Below are 11,778 nucleotides of genomic sequence, written 5' to 3' on the forward strand. Positions count from 1 at the left end.
GGAAGAGAGCAGATTATGATATTAAACCGTTTGATACACCCGCGGGGGCGAGGGAGGGGCGCGCAGGGGCGGATTGCCTGCTAATTGAATTATGTCGGAATCTATAGCGGTTAATTTATATTACTACCTCCAGGGATGGATTATATATTTAATTTGAAGATTTAGATTGTTTTTTAGTATATCGATAGTGTAATTTGCAACTGTTTTTAAATTTCATTCCGTACACAATGTAATATATGCGATTTATGTTATAAGTTTCTTACGGTTAAAACGTATTTAAATTTAACTTATAACACGTAATTAAACACAACTTTCTAGATTACTTATTTTTGATTATTTTATATAATGTGTCATATATTTTTTTTTATTTATTCCGCTATATTCGTTTGTAATATATTATTTCATGTTTTAATAGTATTATACGTAGTTTTATACGTATTTCTATTCTATATCACATCTATATAATTCCTAAATAACACGAAGGTTGATTTTTAAAATGTTTTAAATCCGACCCTGCTTCAATCAAAGGCTTTCCACCAACCGCAAATCACTGCGGGGACCACACCTACTAAATCTGGCCCCGCCTACAACGCGCATGCGCCCTCACAGGCCAATAGCAAACCAACCCCCAACCCAGGGATGAAGCATATCGAGCAATTGACCACGGCTTAATGTCATTTTTTACCCCACGAACCGATCAGTAACAACGCTCCGCCCTATCAATTTTCAAATTTACCATAAACCACAAAGCGATCCTACCAAACGCCCGCGTACACCAAAATTAACTTAGTAATTATAAGTTAATTAATTAAAGTTAAATAAATAAATTAACCTATAAATGTATCGTGTTAAAAGTGAAAGTGTCAAGTGATGTAATTAATAATGGAACGTCAAATTTATCCTACAAATATTACCGACTTGTTATACCACCAGACACGTTTGACGGCATTAGGTGACGGCGAAGTTAAATATAATACCGAAAATTATACCGACAATGTTGATAACGCCGACGGATCATCTTCGCCGTCGATCGAAGATGCAGACAGCGAGTCGGCTTACGGTGTCGATTTGTCGGGAAAGGGAACCAATTTGGCGGGAAAATCATTTACAATTGCCGCCATTTTAGGTTTGAGTAATGCTGAAGAGGATGCAATGAATTTAAGTGTACAAGAACGTTTGCATCAAAACCAAAGACAACTGCAGAATTATTTGTACGCCGGCGATATGCAAAGGTTGAATGATGGATTTTGTCGAAGTATGGTTGGGGTACCGCAGTTGGCACAAGGTAAGTTTAAAAAAAAAAACAAACATATTCCCGTGAAATTATTTTATTAATTCTTTCTTTTACTTCTTAATAAATACATATATGCATTTAAAAATGGCTGGTAATAGAACAAAATTTTTGTGTCTGTATTTCTGTCCGTAATGCGTTTGTTCCGTGTAATCTTCTAAACGGGTAGACCGATTTTGAAGACATTTTTACTAGGATTTTTTTTTAAATTCTGCGCTGATGAAGTCAAAGGCGACCACAATCTCTTATCTTACTAATATTATAAATGCGAATGTTTGGATATATGGAAGGATGTATATAAAAACGGCTAAACACTGACGTATATACGTCCGGTGGCGGCACCGACTAGTTTCGAGCCCATCGGGGGCCCTTCATCAGGATGAGTGGTACTGGTATTGTTTCGCGGACGCAGCCCTCAGCTCACTGAGCCGTGTTTAGCCGTGTTTAAATATCACTTTAGTACGAAAGTTTGAATAATTTAATGGAAGGATGTATGTTAGAAGGTATCTGTAGAACTGCTGCATGAATCTCGCTGAAAATTTGCTATAAATGTAGAAGATAGTAGAACGCATATACTACTAATTATAATATATTTTTTAAATCCTCGCGTACAGAGTCGCAGGCGTCAGCTAGTTGTTAAATAAATGAAAAACTTTGTATAGAAATTGGTTACTATATAATATTATAATGCGAATGTTTGGAGGTATGGATGGATGTTTGTTTGAAGTTATTTCCGGAACGGCTGCATAGACTTCGCTGAAATTTAACATAGATGTAGAACATAGTCTGGAAGAACGAAGTCTGGAGTCTCGAAGACTATGATTCCGCGTGGAGAGTCGCGGGCGATAGCTAGTAACTACTATGTTACTGTCGTCAACCAAAATAAAAGGGACTATATCTATCTCTTTTTATATTTGCTATCTCTTTCCCTATCTCCCCCTATCGTGGATAGATTTAATTAAATCGTAAATTTGTCTTTTTACTGGCATCAGAATGTTATTGAGTTTTGTCCACCCTACTGACTTTGTGAATTATGGTGGCGAAATTTTTTTTAAATCAATTCCTTTACAGTTCATTTTAATTACTAAGTTATTAGTAATGATAAACCGACGACGACGTAAATAATCAAATTTTTACATATTTAACACGTTAGCTGCCATGTCGGACTATATGACCGACAAGCTAATGTCTCAATCAGGCCGTGTCGGACTATGTGTCCGACAAGCCATACTTCCATTCCTCGCTGTGGCTTTTTAATCGAATTGTTGTATACAGCGTAACCCGCAAGGCCCCATTGAAATGGACAATTCGTTTTTCGAAAAATCATACTGGCAGCTAACGTGTTAATACAATAGTCAAAGCAATTAAATATTATAAATACGAATGTTTATATGTATGTTTCTTTGAATATATCTCCAGAACGACTGTATGGATCTTGATGAAATTTGTCATACATATAGAACATAATCTGGAAGAACACATAGGCTACTAGTTAAGTTTTATAGCGTGGATGGAATCTCGGACATCTTATCTTCTATATTACTTATGTATTCGCAGACAGTCCTCGTCCTGAGCTGCGGCAACAAGTGAACCAGGTGAAGAGTTCCCGACCTCATGCCATCACTTGTTCCACTGGGTATGTCATCTCATACAGATGCTTTTTTATATATCACTAGCTGTCGTCCGGGCGGGATAAAAAATAGATGTTGACCGATTCTCAGACCTACTCAATATGCTCACAAAATTTCATGGGAATCGGTCAAGCCGTTTCGGAGGAGTATGGGAACGAAAATTGTGACACGAGAAATTTACATGTAAGATAAGATGGCAAACGAGCGAGCGGTTACCTGAAATCTATGAAATAGCGAAGATTCGCCCATATGCAATTCAAGTGTTGCCTACCTTTAATCGACGGAGGAGGAGATGCACAGAAAGACAAAATTTTCCCTTACCATGCATTTCCTCATGCGGTAAATCCACTTACACTTCCTTATAAGAAAAAAAGTAAAAAGGTGAACGAGGACCAAAATTAGGTGTCCAGGACGCACACTCATCAGATTGTAGTTGGAATAGCTTCCACTTCACGCCTGTCTTCTGTGTGGTCGTGTGCACCGGGTGAGCCAATTCGTGCGAAGATGTTAAAGCTCGCTCTACCACTGTTAGATTCTTAATAGATTGAATTGATCCTAAGTTAGTTAGGCCTCAGAGCCTTAAATACCTACTGTTTTATGGCAAAGGAGCAAGCGTTGTTATAGTAAAATTTGAAATAGATTTTATTTTACTAGTGTTAATAAGACACTGTGCCGGTGTATCGCAACACTAGCCTTACTATAATGTCGACGTTTATGTCCCCTCACTAATAATTCTGACACTTGATTTTGTAACGAAAGCGCGCCATTCGGGCCAAAGGATTCTAATTAATAATCTCTAAAATTAGGAATGGAAGAAATAAAAGGATAAGAACGATCTTCACACCGGAACAGCTGGAGAGATTGGAGGCGGAGTTTGAACGACAACAATACATGGTTGGACCTGAGAGATTGTATCTTGCACACGCGTTGCAACTCACAGAAGCACAGGTAACTTAATATTGAATTCAACTACTGCTGGGTTCGACAAAACGCATTCGCTCCGAACCGATTCTGACAACTTTGGATAAGTCACGTGATTGTCGGGACATAGTATAGACAATTCCTTCGGAGCGAATGCACTTTGTCTAACCAAATCAAATAGGCACACAATACTAGGTCTTATAGCCAGTCCCATATAGAATTTACTTGATCTTAGAAATTATCTCTAAAAAACAATTCCTTTTCATATAACATAGTCAACAAATTTATGCTAAATATTTGGTGCTTAATCTCGATAAGATTTTAAATTAAATTTATGTTATGCTTTCAGTCCCTAAGTGAATGTTTCACGTATTAAGACTACACTAAAGAACGCTTTAATTATAAAACAAATGTAAAACATACGGTGGCAAACGAGCGAGCGATCGTTGCCCATAGACATACGCAATTGCATATGCGTTACTTACCTTTAATCGACGGAGGAGATGCACAGAAAGACAAGATCTTCCCTTCCCATGCATCCTCTCATCCGGAAAGTCCACTTCCACTTGCCATACTTTCCTTATAAGAAAAAGGATGGGAAGGGAAAGAAGACTAAATTAGGCCTCCGGAACGCACACTCATTAGACGAAACGCGGAATCGCTTCCACTTGACGCCTGTCTTCAGTGTGATCGTGGTATTTCACCGGGTGAGCCGGGACAATACGTGCGAAGATGTTAAAGCGGGCTCTACCACTGTTAAAGATAAAGACAGACAAAAAATAACCTAAATATTAAAAGCTTCTCACATAACCTATTAACCTTTTGCATCGTAATCTAAATTAAAATAACTAACCTCAAAACTAAACTCCCAGGTCAAAGTGTGGTTCCAAAACAGACGTATAAAATGGCGGAAACATCATCTAGAAGTAACACAACAACGTCTTGCCGTGCTGCAACGACACAGGCCGGACGAACGCGACGACGACTGACTTTCCGCGTAAACATGGCCGACAGTGAATATTTACGAACAATAGTGGTTTTTAATTTAAATTATTAATTATTGTGAAGATATTAACAAACATGATAAGGATAACGAATCGATTTAATTGATTTTAAAAGTGTTTTTTTTTTCAACATTGACTTCAACAATTTTCGTGATTTCAATAGTTTTGATATTATAGTTTATTTATTTATTATTCGTAAATCTGATAATTATTTCTAGTATGGAGAACGTGAACTACAAAATAGAAACAAAAATATAGAAACGAATTAAATACATCCTCCTTTCTGTCAAGTAAAAGATTTAAAAAAAAATGTCTATAAATGTCAATTTGACGACCTTGTAAATGTCACCTCTAATTAGTAAAGAATCGTAATATTAAAACAAAAATGGCGATCACTAGTTTTTATTTTAAATATAATCCTTGCGCCAATTTGACTCTTTTGTATTTAAATTTTAATAATAGTTGTAAATAAATTATAATTTACATTTTTCCCGCGCCTTGTTTACAACATGGCGGCAGTCTAGTCGTTTTCGTATACGTATTAAATGTTTATTATTTAAGTAACTATAGAATATAGGAGTTAGATACTAATGCATAATAAAGTAATTATTATTAATAAGCATTTTATTATATTACTAAGGTATTTGTGAACACACTTCTTTCAGTTTAATTTTTTAAATAGTTAATAATCTTACTAATATTATATATGCGAATGTTTAGATGGATGAAGAATTCTCCGGAATGGCTCAACGTATCTTGCTGTAATTAGACATAGGCATAAAACATGTGTGAAGTCAACCAACCCGCACTTGGCATGTGGTTGACTATGGCCTAATCACCCTTAACTTAGGATAGGCTCCGAGCCCCTCAGTGGGGACGTATAGTGAGCTGATGATGATGATAAAACATATATTTAATGTTGTGTCTATTTAAGATAGATTAGTTTGACACGCTTATAAAATATTGAATTCATTTTGTATGACGATTAATGTTGTCTTGGACGGTTGCCATAATGTCTGACTGTACGCGCATTACGAACAACTTTGAACTATCGAAAATCGGTCTTGTGATATTAAATGAACAAATAAATACTATAACTTACGTATTTTATTAACTTTTTGAATTTATTACAGATTTAGTTAATGTCAAGCGCAATTCTAACATCAGACATTCTTTTTGTTTCTCTAAATGTCAATTTTCGATTTAAGATTTTATATTTCTACGTAGTTTAAAGGAAACAATTTCATTTATTTTGTAAATCAAAAACAATGAGAACAGTCATCGAAAATCTACCAATATCTACTGAATTGTCAAATTAATATTTCTTAAATAGACACAATATAGTCTATAAGAATACATAGACTACTAATTAAGTTTTTTTTTTAATTCCGCGCGCAATCGCTAAAGCAAATTTTTCATACAATCACCTGGTAAGTAATTTTTTGTTGTTGTATTAATAAAAATGTACTTATCTACTCAAAAATATCCTTTAAACAAATTCTAGTTGAAAGATACGAGTTATCACATCACAATGTAATATCGCTACTGGGTCATTGACTGCGTTTGCTTGTTATTTTGAAGGAGCATAAACATTAGTGATGTTACATCTATACAAAATATCGATAAATTTTACGAACATAAATCATTCAGCATTACAAGTGGTACAGATATATTTTATTTGTAAATTATTTTTTTATCGAACATGTATCTGAAATAAAAAATTTATTATTATTAAAAAATTTCATATGTCTTGTATCTTCTTACGATATCTCACAGAAATCCAGAACGACTAAATTGATGTGTATAAGATTTGCAACACACTGCTATGTATGTCTGTTCCGATAGTCTCTACATTTTTTTTAAATTTTACTTGAAGTTGCGTGAAAGAGCTCGTATATTACTTTAGATCTTCTGTGCCAGACAGTGTCAGATTACGGGTCATTATCGTCAGCCTTCCATACATCTTTTCCAGCCGTCATATCTAAATCTACCCCCTTCTTACGCATAACCTCTTTCACGTAATCCATCCATACTTTCTTTGGTCTTTCTCTCTTTAGGGTCATTTATGTTAATATGTTAAGTAATCTATTACTAAACATAAGTCTACGTGTGCATTTATAGAAGTCATTATTACCTAACTGTGTCCCGATTACTGAGATAGGTAAAAGTGAAATGAAAACCGGTTATAAAATAGCTACGCGGTAGTAAATGTGGAAATCTAGTGAAGAGCGTATCAAATATCGATAAATAAACATTCGATAGATAAGATTAACAATGAAATTACTTTATTTTTGTCTAGATGTTAAAGCCGTATTCATCTTCAAATACTAAGTGTGATTGTGATAAACAGCCGAATAGATCTCCTCCTTCTTTTTAAAATCAGTTAAAAAGCAACTAATTTGGCTTTTTGTGATTTTCAAATTACTGCGCGGGATAATGATGGTGTGCTTTGCTTGAACCAATCATTTAAAAGCTATCTTCTATGGCAGGTATTTATTAAAATAAAATGTACTGTAACCTTATTCGGTCAGCATTGCAACACTCTTTATAAATATTTCCTTTTCTTATTAATATTATGTTTTTATGTGTTATTTCTTTATAATTATTTTGTGATGTTTATCCTAAGTTTGTTGTAATATTGAAAGGATTAAATGTTATTTTATTTATTTATTTGTTTTATAATATCGATAACTATCGATGTTAGCACATCACTAGTAATCAGTAGTCGGCGCCACGCTATCGCGCTGAGCTCAGTGTTTGTATACAAATCGACACAATAACATCGTAATGATATTATCTTAATATATTTATAAATAAATAACTGAGTAGTTAAAGTGCAGTGTTTATTTGAAGATGAATAAAATAAAAGGTAAGGTTTTTATGTTAAAATTATTTTGATTATTCGATTATGTGTTTGTTATTTATTTCTGTGAGATATTTCCTGTTTGATATAATGATTAAGGTCAAATTCCACAAGAAAAAATGTACTTAATAATTTAATGTGTGGAATTTCAGCTTGTTTTTGGAGTTATAAGACTTATAAAAAAAGGTTTTTATCTTACGAATTTATATTTAAATAATCTATTATACCATACCAAAACTTTATGACTGTTATATTTTATTTTATATAGTTAAATTAATGTTTGATCAACAGTTTTAGTAACTAAACGTTTTTAGCGTTACTATTACTTTTTCTTTTAGCGTCATTTGTAACAAAAACCTACTTCTATAATAAGTGTTTTAATAAGAAAAGAGCTGTTTAAATCCTACTAAATATAGGTCTATATATTATGAGATAAACACGTAAGTTTAGTTGAAGACAAGCCAAATAATAAAGCTTTTATTACGAAAACAAAGATCATGATTTGGTTCAGAAGTTCAATTGACATTTATTCAAAAACATTTGGCTAACAACCAAACAATCTCAGAGCTTCAAGTCTACCCTAAGTGTGTCTCAGTCAAACCCACTGGCCAACTGCCCACATTGCTTGATTTCACATATATTTTTGAATTTCTTCACCAATATTTGCTGTATCACAATGTTTTGCTTCAACGTAACGTCAGACCTATCAATTAAAAATCTATCGACGTTCAAATTTATTATCGTAGTGCTGTAATCATCTTGCATTTTATTATTATATAATTTTTACAGATAATAAAATGCCATATAACATAAAACGATAAAATCTTTCAACACAATATTATAAGTAATCAGTTTCGTAATACGCATGCAAAGAGGTTAATCATATTTAAATAATTAATTCTGATTATGCATTCGATTATAAATTGTTTCGTGAAATAATAAGTTTTGAGGTTATATTTTTCCTTCACATTAAGCGAGGATTTTTTTAAACATCGAATATTACATTGTTGTCTGGTCTTTGATTGATGTTTATAATTTAACATTAGAACATATTAAATAGGTTAAATCTTACATTTTATAGAGTTTAATAAGAATAAAACCTTTGTATATTACTATGATAATAAGTATTTGTTTTTTTTTACAGAACAAGACTGGCACGACACAAATAATCTTGGTAGCCTCCAACTGATGTTCACAGATTTCGATCATTGGATATGTAGATTAAAAAAACACATTCAACTAAGGTATATCACCATTTCTACTCCGACTAACAGGATTTCTTTTATGTATGCGGCTTTGTACGTATATGTCATTAGTACCTGAGAGCTTAGCATGAAAATTTGCATACAGCGTCAGACATAAATACAATTTTCATATATAATTGACAAATTTAATCGATCGACATCTCAGGGGACCGAAGAGCTGGCAGCTACCTTGGTCAAACAATTAGTTTAGCTGTCCAAAGGTGGAACGCTGCCAGTATCTTCGAGACCTTGCCTAAAGGGACTCCTTTTAATAACATATTTTAGTAAATTATTCGTTTTTTTTAATATTTTATTTTATATCATAGTTTTAAGACTATTCGTTAGACTCTTTCATCGATGATATTACGAAAGCGCATCTTAGTATATTATAAATGCGAATGTTTGGATAGATGGATGGAGTTAGCTCTTGAACGGCTGCATAGATCTAGATGAAATTTGCCACATTTCGAATATAGTCTGGAAGAACACATACTAATTAAGTTCTTTCAAGTCCTTGCGGACGAAGTCGCAGACGACAGCTAGTCGCGAATATTTCAAATAAACTCTTTGTAGACTAAACGACTGAATATATTTTAACTGAATCATTGGGATTGTAAGTTTTTTTTTGTTTTTTTTTAATATTTTTAATTTTTTTCAGAAACGAACTTTCTACCTCTAGACGTTCTGAAGTTAAGGGAAGCGATAACATTACTACGAATGTAATAGACCTTATTTTAAATAATATCATTGTCAATGGTATTATATTAAAAGAAATACTAAAATATAGAACTGATGCAAGTAAAATAACAAACTTAAAAGATAAAAATGATTTGATTGAATTTGATTATGTTATTTATAGTCTATTAAATAATTATATCAAATGTAAGCTATGATTGTACACTTAACGTGGGTTTCTGAGGCCGAAAATAATCTTATAAAACATATCTCTGTTGTATTAAAGATAAACAAGGATGACGATATGTTTTATACATATGTTTTTGGTCTCAGAAACCAACGGTTAGACATTGTTACAATATTGTGTTCTAGTGGAATATTTTAAATTTAATGGAGATAGCAATTCCTAGATTCTATGACAGATTGTGTCATATTTAATGAGACAAACATATCATTGGGCCTAGCAGGAAGTACGTTTGGGAAAAGTACTGGTGTGAATTTCGATAGAATTATGATTAAGGGTGGTAATTTGTAAATATATTAAACTTTACATTAGTTGTTTGTTTTTGATTTTAAATGGTTTTATTTAACAAGAATGGTTCGTTATCTTTAAAATGCACTTGTTTGACCTTAATTTAAGACTTACCGTGAATTTCCGAAACCGAAACCCAACAAAAACCGATTCCATTTCCTTAAAGGCCGGCAACACATCTGCAGTTCTTCTGGTGTTGCAGATGTCCATGGGTGTCGTTGATCACCTCGGTGTTCCCGCCCCTCGTTTGCCCCCTTCTCTTATAAAAAAAATCTTCGTTTAAACTATAAGATCTGGATGACCGAGCTTTGCTCGGTATTTGTGTTTTTTGGAAATTATATTTAAGTACGAATTACTAATAAAATGATGAAATATGAATAATATTTTCGATCTTACCGATAGAAAAAGTTAAGTTTATGTTTAAGTTGATTATCGATAAAACACGAATAAAATGACATTTTCTAAAAATGATTCCTAGCTAGATCGATTTATCGCCCCCGAAACCCCCTATATACTAAAATTTATGAAAATCGTTGGAGACGATTCCGAGATTCCAATTACATATATATACAAGAATTGCTCATTTAAAGATATAAGATTATATCTGTTTTGTCAAAGATGATGACAGGAATGACGATATGTTTATACGGAGATTTTGATCTTAATAACTAAAGGTTAGTTCGTAAGCTTAAACAAATGTAATACTATATTTAAAAGCAAAAGACATTGAGCACAAAAACTTTAAAATTATTACCTTAAAATTAAATATGTAAAAGACAAGGAAAAGGAGACAGTATTGTTTTTTTTTTATATAAAGACGGAAGTGTCACTTGACCTTTAAAGACATTTCGTTTTTATTACTTAATTATCTTAAATTCCTTACACATTCATTTATTTATTGTTTTTTCTACGTATTAAAAGATTTCAACTTTATAGGTTAGGTACGTGGACAAAAGTCACAGTGTCTCGTTCGTTAATTATTTAAGTAATTTTATTTCCCGATTCCTTCTTCCTTTTCTTTCTCAAGGATCCAGTATTTCTTATATTATGAAGTAAGAAACGTCGAATTAACTACAACTAGTATAAGATACAACTATATAGTCAAGAATCGTTTATTGACTAGCTGCCGCTACTCTGCCCGCTCGGAATTAAAAGAAACTTTATTAACTATGTGTTCTTCCAGACTATGTTCTGTATGTATGCAAAATTTCAGTGATATCCATACAGCCGTTCTGGACATACCTTCTAATAAACTAAACTTTCGCATTTTAATATTAGTAAGATTTACACACTTAAATAAAAATGTACTTAACAGAAGTATATGAAAAACTAGAGGAACAAAAAATGTACAGAAAAAATAGAAGACGAAGTGATAAAATCGATAATCACTTCTGTGTATACCCATCGATATTAAATCATAATTGTGTGATCATGAAACATTGATTATTCGCAACACTTCTAATTACTTACGTTTTTTGCAATATTAAAATGTAAACATCCAGTTCATCAGAATTACTTCACAAATTCCATAGCATCTCATCTTAGCAATGTAGTGCCAAAAGATTGAAAGAGAAAACAAGCAAATGAGGGTCATGACGAACATTTGTGACAAAGTCA

At 32.9% G+C, this 11,778-nt stretch overlaps 1 protein-coding gene and 1 long non-coding RNA gene across 2 annotated transcripts in view; both read left to right on the forward strand.

Moving 5' to 3' along the window:
• Positions 1-4,927, forward strand: part of LOC106122773 (homeobox protein notochord) — a 16,937-nt gene extending 12,010 nt beyond the window's left edge. The window contains exons 2-5 of the mRNA XM_013318861.1: positions 1,127-1,285; positions 2,849-2,927; positions 3,729-3,870; positions 4,716-4,927. Of these exons, the coding sequence (XP_013174315.1) occupies positions 1,153-1,285; positions 2,849-2,927; positions 3,729-3,870; positions 4,716-4,832 (471 nt within the window). The 5' untranslated portion in view covers positions 1,127-1,152 and the 3' untranslated portion in view covers positions 4,833-4,927. The remainder of the gene's footprint in view (positions 1-1,126; positions 1,286-2,848; positions 2,928-3,728; positions 3,871-4,715) is intronic.
• A 2,689-nt stretch (positions 4,928-7,616) lies between these two features.
• LOC106122791 (uncharacterized) lies at positions 7,617-10,199 on the forward strand. The gene is made up of 3 exons (XR_001228118.1): positions 7,617-7,716; positions 8,855-8,954; positions 9,613-10,199. It is a non-coding gene; the product is annotated as an uncharacterized LOC106122791 (long non-coding RNA).
• Positions 10,200-11,778: the final 1,579 nt, after the last annotated feature.

The sequence above is a fragment of the Papilio xuthus genome, unplaced genomic scaffold (assembly GCF_000836235.2).
Source record: "Papilio xuthus unplaced genomic scaffold, Pxut_1.1 DF826776.1, whole genome shotgun sequence".
NCBI lineage: Eukaryota > Metazoa > Arthropoda > Insecta > Lepidoptera > Papilionidae > Papilio > Papilio xuthus.